Consider the following 21,115-nt stretch of genomic DNA (forward strand, 5'->3'; position numbering starts at 1 on the left):
ACAGGTCGGAGGACCACACAGTATGCTTAGTAACCGTGCCTCAAAATTGGAAGAGAGCCAAGCATGAGGCGTTGCGAGGGGGTGGGGCGAGAGAGCTGACGCGCGCGCGGGAAGTCTGCAGCCTCTATACCCAGCCCCGAGCGGAGCTTTCAACAGTCTGCAGGGGGCAGACTAACGTTTGTCGTCGCTGAAGCGCGCGGCTTTTTAGTCTCTCAGCTTCAGACACAGCAAACTAGCTTTGGGGAGTGAAGAAGGTACGCAATACCCCCACCATGTTAGGTGAGTTAGACCAGCCTCAGGCCGGCCCGTCACATTCCGGGCTGGACCCGCAAAACCCTGAGAGAAATCGGGCTTGCGTCCCGGGAGGAGTGATCCGAAGGGCCGGTGCCCAAGGGCCCACGTCCTGGATCCAAAAGGTTCTTGAGCAAATAACCGACTCTCCTCTTCAGTGGGTCACTCCTTCTGAGGTGGTACCTGTCGCTGTGCTGGCCGTCCAAAGGTACCTTTTAGAGGATGAGCCGCAGGATAGGATACCAAAACCTCCTCTTTATTGCTATGATGTGACGATCTCCGACGGGGTGTACCAGGAGAAGTGCTACCTTGATCCTAAACTGAACTTTCTTGTATATAAAAATATTCTTAAAGTCGGCATAGAAATGAAAATTTCCAGAGTCTCATGTCTTTACAATGAGAAACGTATAGGCCAAGGGATACTGTGCATAGATAACATCCAATGTGGGGAGACCTTGGACAACATTTCTTTAGCAACTCCCTTCAGAAATAGTGCGCATGAAGAGATACCGGAGAGGCCTTTAAGGGGCGGGAAGAGCCATTACCTGGCCCTGTGGAATAACGAAGATCCATATGGAGATATCTGGTTAACCGACAAGCAACCGGAGGAATACAATTTAAATGGTAAGTAATTGGAGGGAACGACGAGGAGGGGGGTAAAATATACTGCGCACAAAAATTGGGGGCTATTTTATCACTTCATATTTATTTTGAAATATCCCCTGATTTTTGTGAGCAGTAGTTTTGAGGTGCTTACCTTAATAGGAAAGGAAACAAAAGTGCTTTAGTATTGTTTATTGGGAGTGATAGTAGACAATTTTTCATGAGTGACCAAGACACATTTGCTTAATAAAATTTGCACAGCCCTTGTCTTGTTTGATTGTATAAGTGGCCATTGAGGAAGTGTCTGAATATATTTTAAAGTTGATTTGGCAAATATAGTGGTGTTGCTATCAGTAGTCCTCGTGTGTTCATTATAGGTTTGCCCAGTGGAATTAATCTTAATGTCATTTCCATTCCAGTCGTGGAAATAGTACTAGCAGTGTTGCTTGCATAGGGTTGAATTCGGCTTGAAAGTTGTAAATACTTGTGGTTTTGCGTGTTTTAATCTTAATTCAAAAAGCATGTTTTGTGATTTATTCTTTAATAATTTACATTAATGAAAAGCCATTTTCATGTCTTTGAGGGTAGCACTTATGTAAATAACAGCATCTTGAATGTGTGATTTTGGGGGAAGGTTTGGAGTTCCCATTTTTATGTTTCTTATGACCATGAGTAATACTGATCTAAGAAGTTCAATTCTTCTGTATCAGAAATAGGAAGTTAACCTGAAAATGCCAGCTGGTCATCAGCAACTGCTTTAAAATATGTTTTATCTTTAAAAGATGGAAGTAAAAGGAAAGATATTACTATAGGCACATACATGTGTAGAATGGGGAAAAATAAAATGCAAAAAAATAAAATAAAGGTGAAAGTACTGAGGGAGAAAAATAATATTCTACATTTACTACTTTTCAGATTAAAAAAAAATTAGGGTTTTAATGTAGACCATAGATAATCTTACAATGATGTGTAACAGCAACAAACTTAAAAGTGAAAAGATAGCTATTTATAAAATATACAATTAAAGCAATATCCAGTTGAAAAGGGGGGAAAAGATGTTATAAAAATAAGTAGCAAAGGATGATTTAAATAACAAGCTTTAAAAGATGTCAGGGATGGGCCCTGGCTGTTTGGCTCAGTGGTAGAGCATCAGCCAGGCCTGTGGGTGTCCTGAGTTTGATTCCGAGTTACAGAACACAGAAGAAGCATCCATTTGCTTCTCCACCCCTCCCCCTCTCGCTTCGCTCTCTCTCTCTTCTCTCTAAAATGAATAAATAAAAAAATTTAAAAATAAAAGATGTCAGGGGTGAAATAATGGAATGATTTTTTTATCTCAGTAGTGCATTACTATTTTAAGTGCTAGCATTTTTTTATTTTTAGAATTGAACTTATAAATGAAAAAATGGAATGCTACAAGAATTGAGGGGAATAAGAATTTTTAAAATATATTTCATTTTTCTGATTATGAAAGTAATATCTATTCATTGTTGAAAGCATGTCTTAATTGCAACAATGTGCCTGTGCTAAAAAACATCCAAAGGTTTAAAAAAGCATATTGTATTAAAAATGTAAGACCCAAATATAGTAATATTTTTATAAAATATCTAGCAGTGGGTAAATTGGTGTTCTTTCAGGATTGCTATATGTTTGAAATTTTTAATAAAGATTGCATCAGGGTTAAAAAACCCTTTTACCTCTTCTTATGCTTTCAGCTTCCTTCTTAAAACTCCAAACTGTCAACCATTTGGTGTGTATCTTTGACAAAAAGAAATTTGGTATTTCCATTTATCTTAAGCATCTTTAATGTACATCTGTTCATACATTCCTCCATAGTATAGATACTCGATTATGTACATAATCATTCCCATGCAAATTGGTAATTTGTACTTTTATGCAGTTATTTTTTTCTTTCAGTTTTAGGTCCAGGGCTGAACTTCATCACGATATACATATATTTTCTCACTATGTTTAAATGTTTCTGTTGAATGGACAGATAACTAGAAGTGAAATTGGATATTGACAAATCATCTTCTGAAAAAGCTGTAGTAATTTACATTCCAACAAATATATATATATATGCCCATTTCCCCCTATTGTGCTAAGTTTAAATTATATCTTTTAATTTTTCTAATTAAGTTATAGGATTATTTTGCTAATGGGTAATAAGTTTTTGTCTGCTGTACAGTTGCAAATTATTTTCTCATATTCTGTCTCTTTTGTCTTACCTATGTTTATAGTGCATTTTTGTCTTTTTAAAACTTTTCTATTAAGGTATAATGTGTACAACAGTAAAGTGAATCTTAAAAAATACAGCCTGAGTGAAATGATGGCAATCATCTTTTGGGACTAACCTGAAGACAATATTCATTGCTGATCACTTGGTTAAAAAAAAAAGAAAAAAAAATACAGCCTGAGGCCTGATCAGGCAGTGGCGCAGTAGATAGAATATCCATCTGGGATGTGGACAACCCAGGTTCAAAACCCAGAGGTCACTGGTTTGAGCGCAGGCTCATCTGGTTTAAGCAAGGCTCATTAGCTTGAGCCCAAGTTCGCTGACTTGAGCAAGGGGTCACTCAGTCTGCTGTAGCCCCAGGAGAAAGCAATCAATAAACAACTAAGGTGCCGCAACGAAGAATTGATGCTTCTCATCTTTCTCCCTCCCTGTTTGCCTGTCTCTGTCTCTCTGTCTCTCTCTCTTCCACTAAAATTTATATGGAACTTTATTTACAAGCCAGATTTGTCTCCTGGGCAAATCTGACCACTGCCCTACAGAATCCCCCTTCTCACCTCTCTAACCTCATCCCTAACCCTTTCCTCCACCAATTTCAGCAATAAAGGGCATTTTTTTGTTTGTTTTTTGTTTTGTTTTGTTTTCTGTATTTTTCTGAAGCTGGAAACAGGGAGAGACAGACAGACTCCCGCATGTGCCCGACCGGGATCCACCCAGCACGCCCACCAGGGGCGAGGCTCTGCCCCTCCGGGGCGTCGCTCTGCCGCGACCAGAGCCACTCTAGCGCCTGGGGCAGAGGCCAAGGAGCCATCCCCAGTGCCCGGGCCATCTTTGCTCCAGTGGAGCCTCGGCTGTGGGAGGGGAAGAGAGAGACAGAGAGGAAGGAGGGGGGGTGGAGAAGCAAATGGGCGCTTCTCCTATGTGCCCTGGCCAGGAATCGAACCCGGGACTTCTGCACGCCAGGCCAATGCTCTACCACTGAGCCAACCGGCCAGGGCCTTTTTTTTTTTTTTTTTTTTTTTTTTTTTTTTTTTTTTTTTTTTTAGTGAAAGGAAAGTAGGCAGAGCTACAGATGCCTTGCCAGGATCCACCCGGCAAGCCCACTAGAGGGCAAATGTCCTGCCCACCTGAGGCCCTTGCTCTGTTGCTCAAATACAGTAGGATCCACTTTTTCGCAGCTGAGGTAGAGGCCATGTCACCGTCCTCAGTGCCTGTCCTCAGTACCTGAGGCCAACTCACTAGAGCCAGTCGAGCATGGATGTGGGTAGGGAAGAGAGAAAGAGAGAGAAAAGGGGGGAGGAGTGGGAAAGGGGTAGAAAGCAGATGCTTGGCCCTGGCCAGTTAGCTCAGTGGCAGAGCGTCAGCCTGGAGTGCAGGAGTCCTGGGTTGGATTCCCGGCCAGGGCACACAGGAGAAGCGCCCATCTGCTTCTCCACCCCTCCCCCTCTCCTTCCTCTCTGTCTCTCTCTTCCCCTCCCGCAGCCAAGGCTCCATTGGAGCAAAGATGGCCCAGGCGCTGGGGATGGCTCTGTGGCCTCTGCCTCAGGTGCTACAATGGCTCTGATTGCGGCAGTGCGACGCCCCAGAGGGGTGGAACATTGCCCCCTGGTGGGCGTGCCGGGTGGATCCCGGTTGGGCGCATGCGGGAGTCTGTCTGACTGTCTCTCCCCGTTTCCAGCTTCAGAAAAATACAAAAAAAGAAAAAGAAAGCAGATGCTTGCTCCTCCTGTGTGCCCTGACCTGGGGACTACAGCAGAGTGAGTTACCCTTGCTCAAGCCAGCGACCTTGGGCTCACACTCAATCCTGCGACATTGGAGTTTCGAACCTGGGTCCTCCACGTCCCAGTTTGACATTCTATTTACTGCATCACCACCTGGTCAGGCTGGATCTCTTTTTAATACAAGAAAGAATAAAACCAGAAACACAAGTTAAACTGTTGAAGATGATGAATACCTTTTAAGCAGATTTTGTACTTGCCTGCAGGCTTAGGGATTAAGACATCTCAAATTAAGTTTTATGCCATATAAGACATAAGTGTTATGTAGAAAAATACATGAAATGGGCTTGACCAGGCAGTGGCACAGCAGATAGAGCATCGGACTGGGACTTGAAGGACCAAGATTGAAACCCTGAGGTTGCACGCTTGAGCAGGAGCTCGCCAGCTAGAGCTCAGGGTCACTGGCTTGAGGGTGGAATCATAGATATGACTGCGAGGTCGCTGGCTGAGCAAGGGTCACTTGGTGTGCTGTAGTCCCCAGTCAAGAAAGCAATCAATGAACAGCTAAGGTGCCGCAAAGAAGATTTGACGCTTCTCATCTCTCTCCCTTCCTGTCTGTCTGTCCTTATCTGTCCTTCTCTCTGTCTCTGTGTCTGTCACAAAAAAAATGGTATGGGAGAAAAGTAAAGGGATAATAATTTTTCAGTAGAGTGGTTAGAGATAGATAACATCACTGAGAAAGTGACCTTTGAGCAAAACTTAGGAGAAAGGAAGTCACTTGGGTATCTAAGAGGAAGACATTCTAGAGTCTAGACAGACAGACAGAGGTAGCAACAAGTGCAAAAGACTCTGATAAAGGACCATGTCTAGCCTATTTGGGAAAGATGGAAACTAAGTTAAGGGCAATACAGAAATATAACATAAAACAGTTGTATAAATTAAATATGAAAGTGCTTAGTAGTGGAAAAATAATTCATGACATTTGAGTTTTTTCCACAAAATATCTCAAGGGAGGTGAATTTAGATCCAAGTCTTCAAAGAAATAAACAGTTTGATAAGGTGGAGGGCATTTCTAGATAAAGCAGTGTGTTAATTAATACAGGTATTTACCTATGTACCAGACACATAGTAAGTCATGTGTGTGTGTGTATGTGTGCATATATATACACATACACACATATGCTATTTTTATCAGGGATAGTATGTATTATTTTATATATGAGAAAAAAATAGACTGACTTAAGCTGTTAAAAAGAAGTTACTTTGGCTTTGGGTATGATCTAGCTACCATTTTTAACCATTAAAATAGAATTTTGTAATTACAATGACATATTAAGGATTTTTATTATTTTTTTGTATTCTAGATACCAAAATAATTTCTCTTTCTCACCTTGAAACGACCTGGAATAGCAGAAGGAATTTTCCTGCTTTGCTTGTAAGAATTTTGCATAAATCAAGACTGAGATACTATGGAAAACCTGATAAAAAGATGATTGAGCCATACCAGGTATAAGCAATGATAAAATATTCTATGTAACTTAACAGTTATAGATTATAATTTACAGACCTGACTCCATGTTAGAATAATTTATGGGTTCTTTTCTTTTCTTTTCTTTTCTTTTCTTTTTTTTATTCACTGAGAGGAGAGGAGGCAGAGAGACAGGCTCCTGCATGTGCCCCATCCAGGATCCACTTGTCAAGCCCACAAGGGGGCGATGTTCGGCCCATCTGGGGTTATGCTCACAACTGAGATTTTAGCACCTGAGGCAGAGGCCATGGAGCCATCCTCAGTGCCTGGGGCCAACTTGTTCCATTCAAGCCATGGCAGCAGGAGGGGAAGAGAGAGAGGTAGAAAGAAAGGAGAGGGGGAAGGGAGGAGAAGCAGATGGGTGCTTCTCTTGTGTGCCCTGACAAGGAATCGAACCAGGGACATGCACATGCCAGGCTGACACTCTACCACTGAGCTAAGCGGCCGGGGCCAGAATAATATACATTTAAATAACATTTATAAATTCAATTTAGTAATTTTAAAAATGTACATACATGTATGTTTCAAGGTATTTTTATGTAATTTCTTATAAAAATAATTTTTTTCTGTGTCGCCAACCTTTAATTCCTTGATCCAGCTGGTCTTCTTCACACCTTTTTACATATCTTCAACCTTTTCTTTTTTACTGTACTTTCTACACCAACATATAAACAGTCTCTAGTCTTCCATTTTCAAAAGGAAAAAAAAATTATCCTTTGACTTCAGTCTCCTCTATTCCTTCTCTCCTTCTCTTCAGGCAAGCTCCTTAAAGAAGTCATCTACACTACATGTTTTCACTTAATTGTCTCCCATTTACTTCTCAACACAATTAGTTTGGCATTTTTCTTCCACTGGTCACTAGAGACCTAATTTTAAATCTATCTGACACTTTTCTGTTATCTCAATTGTCTATGCCATATAATGCTGATAATAAACATTTTCTTGATTTCTGTCCTTTTTCACTTACTATTTAACTTTATTTCCAACTGTTATCAAGAATTATTTTGAATGTCTTATTAAACTTTTTAAATAAAAGTACATTCTTTTAGATATTTTGGAAAATGTAGGATGATATGTAAATAGGCTGATAAGTAATACCACCCTAAATCATACTAATCAGAGAGAACCACTATTTATATTATAGTGTGTTTTATTCCCTTTTTGTGTGTATATATCATATATTCACACACATTTATCAATGCACATATCTGTGATATCATATGTACATAATATATGTCACATCTATGTATATATATATGTATCCATGTCATATATTTCATGACTATTCATGTCATATTAAATTATCTTACAAATTGGTAGTAACATAGTACATAAAGTTTTGTGTCACATAACATTTTCTTAAGTATTTTTAATATCCCAAAAATTCTTCAATGATAACTTCATATAGATTCTATCATGTATTATAAATTATTTAGTCAATCCCTTATAGTTTAACTTCCTCGTTCTTAAATTTTTAATATCTTGTAAATAAAAGTAACAAATATACATTTGTTTTTACTTTTTTTTTTTTAGACCTTTTTGGAAGTTGCTGACAGTTCAGGCACTGTGTCAGTTATCATGTGGAATGCCCTGTGTCCTGAATGGTATAAAAGTTTGCGGGTTGGTTTAGTTCTTCTGCTTCAAGATTATTCTGTTAAAAAGAGTTATCCATTCAGGCTTCAACCTCTCCCTGTGGATCCAGAGATCAAACTAATTTCTACTATGGGTTAAGTATTCAATATATTTTTATGGCTATATATTTTTATAAATTTACAAGTTATCATATCAGTCAAAAACTTAAAAAGTACTGAATATGTTAGAATCTGACAAACCTTTAAATTCTTGTATTTATAAAATATTCAAGCAATCACTAATGAATATGCTATTTGTTATTACATTATTTAGAAAAATTATCTGAAATACTTATTGTTAATTAATGAAATTAATGAATGAGCTCTGTTTAAAATTACTTATTTTTATTATCTTTTGTTTTTTGCATTATAATATTAAGTTAATGATTTGAATATACTTTTCTGTTACTTCAGGCTACTACTCAAAAGGACTTTTGTCAATATTTTATTTTGAGTTAATGTCAAAATTACATAAAAATTAATAGAATAGTATTAAAAACTCTTTTATAACCCTTTATACAGATGCAATCATTTTTAACACTTAACTTTTGCTTTATCATTTTCTGTCTTTCTCTCTCTCTCTCTCTATATATATATATATACACACACACATATCTACACACACATACATATATATATACACATATATATTTATATATATATTTCTTTACTTTATTCTCTGAATCATTTGAGTGTAAGTGGCAGCCATTATACATACCTCTTTACCTTTAAACACATCAGTAATCTTTCAGTCTATATTTCCTAAGGACAAGAACACTCTTACATAATTACAGTACAGTTATCAAAAACAGAAAATGTAAAATTAATGCAATATAGTTATTTAACCAATAGCCAGTATTCAAATATTAACAGTAGCTTCAATCTTGAAAGGACTCTTCCTAATTAGTATTAAAGTCAAAATTTTGACATATTAGCATTGTCCTAAATATTTTGGGAGCATTAATATTACTATATTAAGTGATTGCTTTAAGAGTTGAATATAATTTTTTTCACATTTCCATTTTTCAAAGTTATAGATTACATAACTCAACAAGTTTAAGTATTGTTTTTGGCTTATAATAGTTTTATACTTAACCTGTATTTTTGTGTATTCTAAATTTCCTAGTTAATCCAATAAGCTTAATTAATTTGGAAATGTTCAAAGGATGTTGTCTTTGTTCATTATTTCCTTAAATATATGTTTAAATTGGAAAACCCCAAATGATTAACAGAAGAAGAGGCTTGAAATAACCATAAGTATATGAAATGTTGTTCAAAATAATTAGTAATAAGGAAACTGTAAAATAAAACCCTAACAAATTGTCATTTAGTGTCACTAGGTTGACAAATAAGTTTGACAATACCAGAATTTGGAGAGGATGTGGATCAATAAGAATTCTTGAAAACTGTTTATGGAACGGAAAAATGTTCTCTACTTTAAAATAGTCTTGAATTATCCTGTCAAGTGGAACTCTGCATATTGTACAATCCAGGGTTTCCTGCCTGGTTGTAATATGTTAGGAAACTTTCACCTGTATACACAGAGAGACATGTACAAAAAGTTCATAGTGACCTTGTTTATAGTAACAAAAACTGAGAATAATGCAAATTCTATCAACATGATAATGGGTAAATAAAATTTAAGTATACCAACACCCTGGAACATTATTCAGCAATGGATATGAGAAAAAAAAACTACTATGTGCAGCTGAATGAATGGATTTTAGGACCGTAATGCTGAGTGAAAACAGTACCCTTAGAATACTCTATATGATATGATTCCATCCACTCAAGTTCAAAAACGAAGAAAGCCAAACAGTGTTCTTGTTTGGGCAAAAACAAGTGATTAAAAATCCTTTTTTAAATTAAGGACATGGTAAAATACAAAATTTAAGGCATGGTTATCCATTGGTGAAGAGATAAATGGATCTGACAGTGTAGCGGTAAGAAGAAGAAAGCTATTGATAATGGTCTAGTTCTTAAGTTTTCTGTTGGGCTTCAAAGTGTTCAGTCTATTATTTTTCTGTGTAAATTATACATATGTATATTTTGTATGCATTAAATATAATATTAAAGTAATAAATTTGTTTTTCAGAAATCTGCCTGAACCTTCGAGATCCTCCAACTAATATAACAATCATTCCAGAAAAGCAAGTGAAACCAGAATGGAGATTGCCAAATTTAAATTACCGCTTTACCACAAGGTAAAAGAGCTTCCTGTAAAATAATAAGTTTCAATGTTAGTCACTGAAATAATGTGTTATGATTTGCTCAAAATCTACCCAAAATTTGGCTATAGTAATTATATGAATGTACATTTTCAAAATTAAATTTATAAATGTTTTTTCACTGTTTAAAGATACAATGTCTATTTAACTATTTGGTTTTTTTAGATCAGAACTGGATGATATGCCAGAAAATCAAATCTGTGATGTTATTGGCATTTTAGTTTTTGTAGGAAGGGTCCAGCGGATAAAAAAGAAAGGTAAGCTTTTGGAATTGAAAGTCAAATGAAATATTTCAGTGAATATTTCTGTGTTCATATGTGCATAATCAGTTACCTTCATTTATTCTAATATTATATTCATATAGAAAACAGTGAAGATTTTTGGTCGTATCGCTGGATTCATATTGCTGATGGAACTTCAGAACAACCATTCATAGTGGAACTGTTTTCTACATCTCAGCCGGAAATCTTTGAAAATATTTACCCAAGTACTAAGTTCTAATACTTTTTATCTTTTTATTTTGCCAGTGAGAGCATTAACTTAAAAAATAGTAAACTTAATTACAGTGTCATGACACTGAGTTAGCAATTTCAATCAGTCTAATAACATGTTTGAATTTTTATATTAATATTATATTTAGTATTAATTTGGGATTGAACTAATTTTTTTTCAGAAAGTAGGTGCTCTTATTAATTCTTATTGTTAACATTTCAGACATAAAAGCTTAAAATTCAATGAAACTAAAACATAGGCAGTTAATTCCCTTTGTGTACACTGGGAAATTGGACTAAGTAGACCCCATTGAAGACCATGAAGACTTTCCTGATGTAAAATTAATTGGCAGCAAATTGTCAGGCTGTGTAATGAAATACTGACAATAATAAGTATGATTCCATTAGAGTATTAAATTAATATTAGTTTGGTGGCATTACACCAGCTGGCTAATATTTTACTCAACTTTTCATTGACCTTTTCCTTTTGCATTCATTCAAATAGATAGGTGTTTTTTCCACTAATATTATTTATTTGAAAACATTTTAAGTGTGCCCTATTAAACATTTTATATAGCAAGTTAGTCTTTAGATCTATAGTATTATTAGAAAAAAAGGTATGCAAAATATGTTTTAACAACTCCAGTGAGTATTTCCTTACTTGAATTTATAGCATAAAGCTATTTTAGATATGATGTACTATTTTGCTATTTTCCAAATGATTATATGAATTAAATACCAATTGTTAAATGTCTATTAACATTGGGGAAACTCTCAATCTTGACTACTTGCAATTCTTTTTAAATCAACGACAAGGTAGAAATTGTAGATCAGGAGACCCAGAGACTATGTATAGGACTGTTCTGCTACCCATTTATTCTCTATTGCAAAACAGTATTCAAATATTATCTCATTAGATCCTACCTTCTGTGAGATTAATTTTTAAATATATCTTAATGTAACAAAACTTCATTCCAATTACTGAGGAAAAAGGCAGAAAGACATTTTTAGCCAAAACCAAGGCGTGGTCTTCTAAGGTGAGGGGGGCTATATAACTTTTCCAAGTATATAAATGATTGCTAGTGATGAACTCTGATGACAATTCTATTACTTCATTTTAGTTGAGTCTTATGGCCAGATCCCTCTTTCTTTGTAGCCACTTTTAAACAACACACTGACACAGGTTTTAGATAATGTTTCTTCACAGAAATGTTGCCAAGCATGCATGTTTTATTTCTTGTGATAATGTGAAAAGTAGCTTTCTAAGAAAGGTTTTCATGGACTTTGGTAAGATTTTCTCTAATACAGTTGATGACAACAATCACAATTTATTTCATCTTTTGACCAAGAGTGAAAGAAAAAATAATTAAATGAATGGTGAGTATTAAGGGGGCTATTTAGGCTTATGAAGGGGAACACAAACAAGGGTCTTCTAGAATTATACCAGAATCCTTTTGCAGTAGGGCATCTTTTATACTTTTAAGATCAGTGAAAAACTAAGGAAAACTAATACAGTATTGTTTACTATATACCAAATGCTCATAGATGTTATCTTATTTTGTACTCTTAGTTCTTTTAAAGAATTGATGGTTTTACCAATTCACAGATGAGGAAACAGGTCTAGAAGATTGAAGTGATTTCCTGGAGGTCAAACAGCTCTTAAGTGTTAGATATTAATGTCTGATTTTAATAGCCATGAAATTAGAAAAAAGACATTTTGTTAATATTCCTATATAAAGAGTTTAACCATGAATACTCGAACATTTGTGCAGTTTTTGAAATAAAAGTGATATAAATTAAGAGAACTATTCTTTTTTTTTAGAATTATTCTTAGTCATTTGAACAGGTTCCCTTTATTTTCATTGCTACAAAATAAAGATCTAGTAAATATGAGATATAGGAAGTGAATTTATAGTTGTATCATGCTATAGGGAAATACTTATTCTCAAATGAAAATTTACTGTTATTGTGGATTACAAGTATTAACATTTTTTCTTCATTTCTGAGTTTGTAAGATCAGAACTGTTTTGCCATGCAATGAGTTAAAAGTTTTTAAAAATTGTTGGATTAATTAAATTTTTCCAAATTACCTGATAAATATTTAAAAAACAATTAATAGCTCTTGAACAAACTAGTTGAAGTCTATAGACATTATAATCTTATTTTCAGGGATTCCTTTTAGTCTATCAAATTGGTTAGCAAGGTGAACAGAAAAGAATAGGTAGTGTATGCCCTGTTATTGAGGCTAAAAGTTGACTTAAGATCAATACATGTGAAATACTCATATAAGCAAATTCAAATTAATACCGTATAGCCCTATCTGGTGAAAGAAGTCAGAGTAATTGAGGGATCAGTGTTAAATTGAGTTAGTCAGTAAAAGCATCATGGAGAAACTAAGCCTTTTTTCTCTCTGGGAAATAGCTATTCACATAGTATTGTGTGCCCCATTAGAAAGACCCTTGCATTCTTTAACTGTACAGCAAGCAATAACTTCAATTAGGTGCGGCCATTGTACATTCTAAAGGAGAAGTGTTAGATCTTTTATCTAAAGGAAAAATTAAGTGTTTAATCCTTGTTGTTCCAAGTGTAGTCAAGAGGTTGACAGCACTAGTATCATCTAGGAGCTTATTAGAAATAGAGAATCTCAGACCCTACCCTAAAACTACTGAATCTTAATTTGCATTTTAAAGTTATCCCAGGTGATTCTTATCTTTACTAAAGTTTGAGAAGCACTGTGTTCAATCCTGATCTTAGTATGTCCTCTTTGAAATGCAGGAGAAATTTCATAAGTATTTTCGTTTTCTACAGTGACATATTTCATGTGTACACAGTTGAAAGTTGTCAGAAATAACAGTCAAGTACCTAAACTTCTTTACCTCACCACCACAACTGAGAGTCGAGTGTTAATTACTGGTGAGCAATTTTTTTGTAAATACTTTATTGGAAATGTAATATATTTTCTCTTCATTAAGTTAACTTTTATATTACAACATTTAATCACAGCATAGTTCTATTTTGACCATTTTTATCGCTGTAAGACAGCGGTTCTTAACCTGTATAATAAATATGTATTTTCCGATGGCTTTAGGCGACCCCTGTGTTTTGGTCTTTCGACTCCCGCCGGGGTCGCGACCCACAGGTTGAGAACCGCTGCTATAAGATAATGTTTTTTATCTCTATAAGAATGTTTTAACAGCCTGACTATGTGCTGGCACAGTGGATAGAGCATCAGACTGGGATGCTGAGGATCTGGGTTTGAAACACCGAGGTTGCCAGCTTGAGCATGGGATCATAGAAATGAACCCATGGTCGGGGGCTTGAGTCCAAAGGTTGCTGGCTTGAGCAGGGGATCATTCGCTCTGCTGTCACCACCCCCCCCCCCCGCTCAAGGCACTTATGAGAAAGCATTCAGTGAACAACTAAGGTGCCACAACGAATAATTGATGCTTCTCATCTTTCCCCTTCCTTTCTGTCTGTCCCTTTTTGTCCCTCTCTCTGTCTCTTTCTCTATCTCTGTCAGAAAAAAAAGAATGTCTTAATAGAAAATATTTAGCCTATGAAATATATTGCTTCTAGATTATTTACAACTGAAGCTATGATTTTGTGACTCCCTGAAGATTGTGTTTATATCCTTTGGCTAATTTTAATTTCTGCTTGCTGTAAGGTAGATAATTGTTTGATACATTGAAGAGTAGTAGGCCCTATATTACAATATGGATTCAATTAATGATGTTTTTAAATACTAAATAAAACAAAAGTGTGCATCAAATTTTGGCCCAGAATCTCATATTTTACATAAATAGCAGAAACAGTCTCAGTACTTGTCTGTAAGTACATTATTTTTCTCTATTCCCTTTGATAATGGGGTCAAAACAACAAAGATAAAAGTTTCCAGATGATGAGGGAGTAGTGTGAAATAATCTGTTTGCTAGAATGCTACCATATTGGAAATTAGGAACTTTGTCAAAGAAGAGTCCTAGGAAGTGTGTAAAGCACATCCTTGTCAATACTGTACTTCATTTTATAAGTACTAATTACACCAAGTATAAATGGCACTCTCAAGTATGTTTTAAGAACATGAATTTAAATCTTGAGTTATACTCATAGACAATTTAGTTTATACATGATGCTATACTTTTAAGATAATACCTGATTTAAAAAAAGCAATTTTCAAAAAGATGTCAACCCTTAGTTAGAAAAATCCCAATTAGTTTTATTTTCCTTATGGTTTTTAGTATCCTGTAGAGAGCTACAGTTTACCAGGGGTAGTCAACCTTTTTATACCTACCGCCCACTTTTGTATCTCTATTAGTAGTAAAATTTTCTAACTGCCCACTGGTGATTTATAAAGTAGGGAAGTAACTTTACTTTATAAAATTTATAAAGCAGACTTACAGCAAGTTAAATTATATAATAATAATTACTTACCAAGTACTTTATGTAGGATTTTTGCTAAGTTTGGCAGAATAAATCTTTATAAAACAACTTACTATAGTTAAATCTATCTTTTCATTTTTTTTTTTTTTTTTTTTTTCATTTTTCTGAAGCTGGAAACGGAGAGACAGTCAGACAGACTCCCGCATGCGCCCGACCGGGATCCACCCGGCACGCCCACCAGGGGCGGTGCTCTGCCCCCCAGGGGGCGATGCTCTGCCCATCCTGGGCGTCGCCATATTGCGACCAGAGCCACTCTAGCGCCTGAGGCAGAGGCCACAGAGCCATGCCCAGCGCCCGGGCCATCTCTGCTCCAATGGAGCCTTGGCTGCGGGAGGGGAAGAGAGAGACAGAGAGGAAAGCGCGGCGGAGGGGTGGAGAAGCAAATGGGTGCTTCTCCCATGTGCCCTGGCCGGGAATCGAACCCGGGTCCTCCGCACGCTAGGCCGACGCTCTACCGCTGAGCCAACCGGCCAGGGCTATCTTTTCATTTATACTTTGGTTGCTCTGCTACTGCCCACCATGAAAGCTGGAACGCCCACTATTGGGTGGTACGGACCAGATTGACTACCACTGGTTTAGGCCCTAAAGACTAGTATGTCTGATTTCCTCCTTGACTTAGTATTTGTTTACTCTCTTTGATAAGATTTTTATGCATATTAACTACATTTATCTGCTACATAGAAAATAAGTGTACTTCTTCTCTTGGTGACATAAGAAACTGTTTTCATATTGAACTGTATTTATACAAAAAATGTCCAAGCAGTTTACAGTGATTTGTTTTTCTTCCCCTCTTTTTTTTTTTTTCACTTTACCCTTCTTGCGAATAGGTCATAGAGACCAGTTGTTGATCAACGATCCAAAGGTAAAAAATTTTATTCACTGGAGTAAAACAAGGACCAATTCTGGAGAAGTAAAGAACACTGTTATTGGTGGATATTACCCCTATCCACCAGTGCCAGAGACATTTTCAAAGTATAGTAGTTCTATTAAAGGTACTGAATAATTGCTTATTTTTAATGATATGTTTATATGCTATATGAATGGTATATGAAATATCAGTCTTCCTTATTCTTTTAGTTGTCTTTATGAAGATTTAAAGGTGTCATGCCTTCTAAAGGTTAATATTTTTATTTTATTAGACTGGAAGAAGAGAAAGAGCATAAACAATGACTTACTAGAGATAATATCTTAATTTAATGTCATTGAGATCTAATCTGACCTTAGTAGATTTCAACTCCTATGACATTACATAGAGAGACTAAGATATTTAAAGGGACACTGGGCAATTTGATATCAAGATCCTGACAACTGTATTACGCTACTCTTGTGGGGTAATGTGCATTAGATATAACACAAGCAAGTACTACATTTAAATAAAAATGAAACCAAAATAAATGAGATGCAGAGTAAGTACTGATGAAAGGCTTACCATTAATGAATTTTAGTATAATTAAGATACAGAAGTTGAAAAGCTTAACATGAATATGTTGTTCTTTTTAAAGTATGTATAATTGCATTGTTTGAGAGAAAAAAGTGAAACTTTGAAATACTGATCTATTGTCATCTAAATACAGGGTAAGGCAAACATAGGTTTACATTTGTGAGTATGCAGTAACACAGAATTTATTCTTGTATTACTATTTATTAATTATTGCATTATAGTCCATACAAGCAACCATAAGCCTACTTTGCCCCACTCTGTATTGCTATGCTCTTGTACTTTATAATGCCATCAATATGTACTATATATTTAGAAATATTAAAATATGTGTGTCTATGCAGTGAATAAGCAACACTTTATAGTCTGAAATATAATATATCAATTATATTTAATGTACAGAATTTATTTTTCAAATTAAAACCCCAGACTAGAAGACTGTATTACCATTTAACTGATAAATACATTTTGCCTATTTTTTATAAAAATTACGTAAGACAAATTCTCACAAATTAAATTATGTGGCAAGTTTATAATTTTGTGTTGTGAAAATATATTGCACATGTAATTCTCATTTGTATCATTTCAGTTCTTTAAAATTTTAAATTTCCATGGAATTACTTTTTTGCAGTTGAGTTTCCCCTGACAGCTATAAGTGAAGTGAGGAAGGAGATTGAAGACTTGCAGTATAGGGAACAAAAACGCATTGCAATTCAGGGGATAATTACTGTTATAAAATACATTACCCATAGTACTGCAACTGAAAGTTCCTCAGCATCAGAAAATCTTCAGGTATGGGACCAGGGGATTAATACTGTATCTCTGAAAGCACTGTAATCTTAATTACAATGGGTACCTTGTTCATTTTATTCAGAAATCATATGTACTGACTTTTTTTTAAGAAATTAAATTTAATGGGGTGACATTGATCAATAAAGAATACATAGGTTTCGGGTAAAATTTTCTATAGCATTTGAACTATTGATTGCCTTGTATGCCCACCACCCATAGTCAAATCATTTTCCCTCTTTACTCCCCTTTCTCATCCCCCTCTCCCTGGTAACCACTTCACTTTTATATGTGTCCATGAGTCTCAGTTTTATATACTACCTGTGTTTGAAATCATATATTGTATGTGTAAATGTGATTATAAATTAGACAAATGCATTTATTTAGATAAGTATGTTAATAAGCTTGTCTATACTGTAAACTAAGTGTAAATATTCGATTCTATAATTTCCACACATTCATAATAAGTAATTAATGTTCCTATGTCAAAACACTGAAAGAGAAAAATGCTTTCTATAGTTGTCAGTTCCTGTTCTGTGTACCTGCTTTTCTGCCTGTGGTGTCTAGTAACTACTATAGTTTTTAACATTTCCTGATTTACTTATTCCATTCAGTATAAGGTTTTCAAGGTCCATCCATGTTGTTGTAAATGGCAATATGTCATCATTTCTTATGGCTGAGTAATACTTCATTGTATGTATGTACCACATCTTCTTTATCCAATCCTCTATTAAAGGAAACATTGTTTCCATGCCTTGGCCACTATGAATAATGCTGCAATGAACATGGGGGTGCATATGTCTTAACATACTAATGTTTTTTTAGTTTTTTGGAGTAGATACCCAGTACAGAGATTGCTGGGTCATATGGTAGTTCTATTATTTCTTTTGTTGTTGTTGTTATTCTGCTTACTTATGCATTCATTGGCTGCTTCTTTTTTTTTAATTTGTTGTGTTTACATAGTTACAAGTGTTCACCCAAATATATCTCCCTCCCTCCCTCCGTATTCTCCTTGATACCCCCTTTGCCCTTTCCCCCCACTGCTTTCCCCTCTTCCCTCCATGAATTACTCTCTGGCCCTCTATCTCTCTGTGTTATGTGATATACTTTCCCTGATGTCACTGATATGCTGAGATCTTCAATTATGATAGTGTTTTTGTCTCTTTATATTTTTAGATCAGTTAATAGATATATATTTTGGTGTTCCCTGATTTGGTGCATATACATTAAAAAGTGTTACATCTTCTTGATATAGTGTCCCCTTTATTATTATGAAATGTCCATCACTGTCTCTTTTTACCTTTGCTGTCTTGAAGTCATCATTTTCAGATATGAGTGTGGCTACACCTGCTTTTCTTTGGGTATTATTTGCTTGGAGAATCATTTTCCAACCTTTCACTTTGAGTCTACTTTTGTCTTTGCAGCTTAGGTGTGTCTCCTGAAGTCAGTATATGGTTGGATTTTTTTTTTATCCAATCTGCTGCTCTGTGCCTCTCAGTAGGTTAGTTCAGTCCATTTACATTTAGAGTAATTATTGATGCATCAGGATTTTTATAGCCATTTTGTTTTATTTTCTGGTAGTTTTATGTCTCTTTTGGTTCTTTCCTTTTGTGTTTCTGTCAGTTGCTCTTGTTTGGTGGTGTTCCATAATTCTTTCTTCTGTTTTCTCTTTTTTTAAGCTATGTATTTCAGTATTTTTTTTTTCATGGGTGGTTACCCTCTGTTATTAAGAAAAAAAAATCATTATACAGGAGTTCTTTGTCTTATGAATGCTTCTGCACTCCATCCTCCTTTGCTACTCCAGATCTTTATCCTCTCCCCTTTTTTTGTTGTCATAGACTGTCCTTGTTTATATTGTAACCTTGATGGAGCCTTTACTTGTAGTTTTCTTTTGTTGTTTTATCTGCTAGAATAACTGGCTCAAGTATTTTCTACTGCTGGAATTTTCTAGTGATAAATTCCCTCAGTTCCTGTATGTATACATAAGTTTTTATTTCTCTTTCATTTTTTGGAAGGATAACTTCAAATATGGCTGGTAATTCTTCTCTTTTAATATTTTGAATATTTGGGTCCACACTCTTCTGGCTTGTAGAGTTTCTGCTGAGATGTCTGATGATAACATGATGGACCTTCCTTTATACGTTATGTTCCTCTTTTCCCTAGCTGCGTTGAGGGTTCTCTCTTCGTCATTGATTTTTTACTGTTTTATTATAATGTGCCTTGGAGGAGGCCAATTTGCATTGAGGTAACTAGGCATTCTGTTTGTTTCTTGAATTAGAGGCTCTAACTCTTTCTATAGGCTTAGGAGGTTTTCATCAATTGTTTGAATAAGCTATTTTCTTCTCCCTCTCTTCTTCTGATAATACTCATTATTCTTATATTACTCTTTTTAGTGGAGTCAGACAATTGTCATAGAGCTCTATCATTTTTTAAAATTCTTGCATTTCTCTCATCTTTCCTCTGTATCATCTTTAGTTGTCTGTCTTCTATGTCACTGATTCTCTCCCCTAGCTGGCCTGTTCTATTAGCTAAACTAGCTAGTTCACTTTTCAGTTCATGTATTAAGTTCTTTACCTCTGTTTTTAAAATTTCAGTTTCCTTCGTGAAGTACTTGTTTTGTTTTCTGATCTCCTTTAATTGACTACCATTGTTTTCTCGTGTCATGTTGAGTATTTTCAGAGCTTCTATTTTGAATTCTCTATCAATTAACTCCAAAGATTTTATGTTGATTGAGTTTGCTTTCTGGGAGATTTTTTAATTTTCTTTCCAAACTGTGTCTCTTTCTGGTGTTTTTATGATATTTGTTTTTTCTGCCTGATATCATTTGGGAGTGATATTGTTAAGAAATCAAACAACAACTAGCAAAAAAAAAAGTTAAAAATTAAATAAAAAATAAAAATTTAAAAAAGAGAATAACTATGGAAAAGCAGAGAACAAAGAACAATAATCAAAAATGAAGAAAAATAGCAACAACATCAAAAAATCAACCCAAGCAAATAAAAATGTAGTGTTGTTGGTTGCACTTGCAGTAGCTTTTCCTATTTTTTTCCAGTAGGTGGCACTGGACTACAAGTTTTGGTTCTATAAAATCTCCAGGCTTACCTCTGCTGAGAAGCTGCAGTCCAATAATGGAGGCAAGGCAACAGTCCTAATAATGGGTGTGAAGTTCTTTCAGGGCTTTACAACTTTAGCAATGGTGATCTCAAACCACTGTGCACTCCTCCCTGTGTCTTAACAGACCAGGGGACCAGACACAGAGTACTCTCTGTACTTCAGGGGAAAGAGTGGCTCTGGGAAGCTAACTGTGGAGTATGTCTCTGCCACTCTTTGTATCATGTGGGAGAAGAAAGGTGGGATCTGAGGGTCTGAGGACTGCATTTTGTATTTCTCTATCTCTGTCCTGAGTATGGGCTGCTGAAAGACTATGGGAACACTAGCAGTGATCCCACACTCTGCCGTAGCTTTGGTTCAATATCTTTCCAGATCCCCCCCTCCAATCTCTCTGCTCCTCCTGGTTGAAGAAGAAAGTCTAGGTTTCTCCCTTCTCTGGAGCTTCAGCAGATGAAAACTCAAACAGTCTGGGCCTCTCTCCTCTTTGGATCCCCACCAAGGGCTTATCCTCTGCTCCCTGTTTTTACCCTTCCCAACTTTAATCAAGTTCATTTGCAGATCTTTTCAGGCAAGCCTGCAAGCCCAGATGAGTTTCTTTTTCTGAGTTACTGGTGTTCAAT

The 21,115-nt window shown here is 35.7% G+C and overlaps 1 protein-coding gene and 1 non-coding gene across 2 annotated transcripts in view; both read left to right on the forward strand.

Moving 5' to 3' along the window:
- The first annotated feature begins 234 nt into the window (after window positions 1-234).
- RADX (RPA1 related single stranded DNA binding protein, X-linked) overlaps window positions 235-21,115 on the forward strand; it is a 46,851-nt gene continuing 25,970 nt past the window's right edge. The window contains exons 1-9 of the mRNA XM_066356936.1: window positions 235-915; window positions 6,207-6,349; window positions 7,904-8,096; window positions 10,097-10,205; window positions 10,395-10,486; window positions 10,594-10,716; window positions 13,529-13,633; window positions 15,985-16,149; window positions 17,227-17,387. Coding sequence (XP_066213033.1) covers window positions 273-915; window positions 6,207-6,349; window positions 7,904-8,096; window positions 10,097-10,205; window positions 10,395-10,486; window positions 10,594-10,716; window positions 13,529-13,633; window positions 15,985-16,149; window positions 17,227-17,387 — 1,734 coding nt within the window. The 5' untranslated portion in view covers window positions 235-272. The remainder of the gene's footprint in view (window positions 916-6,206; window positions 6,350-7,903; window positions 8,097-10,096; window positions 10,206-10,394; window positions 10,487-10,593; window positions 10,717-13,528; window positions 13,634-15,984; window positions 16,150-17,226; window positions 17,388-21,115) is intronic.
- LOC136386686 (small nucleolar RNA SNORD2) lies at window positions 3,211-3,274 on the forward strand. Its single transcript, XR_010748033.1, has one exon. It is a non-coding gene; the product is annotated as a small nucleolar RNA SNORD2 (small nucleolar RNA).

The sequence above is a fragment of the Saccopteryx leptura genome, chromosome X (genome assembly GCF_036850995.1).
Source record: "Saccopteryx leptura isolate mSacLep1 chromosome X, mSacLep1_pri_phased_curated, whole genome shotgun sequence".
Lineage (NCBI taxonomy): Eukaryota > Metazoa > Chordata > Mammalia > Chiroptera > Emballonuridae > Saccopteryx > Saccopteryx leptura.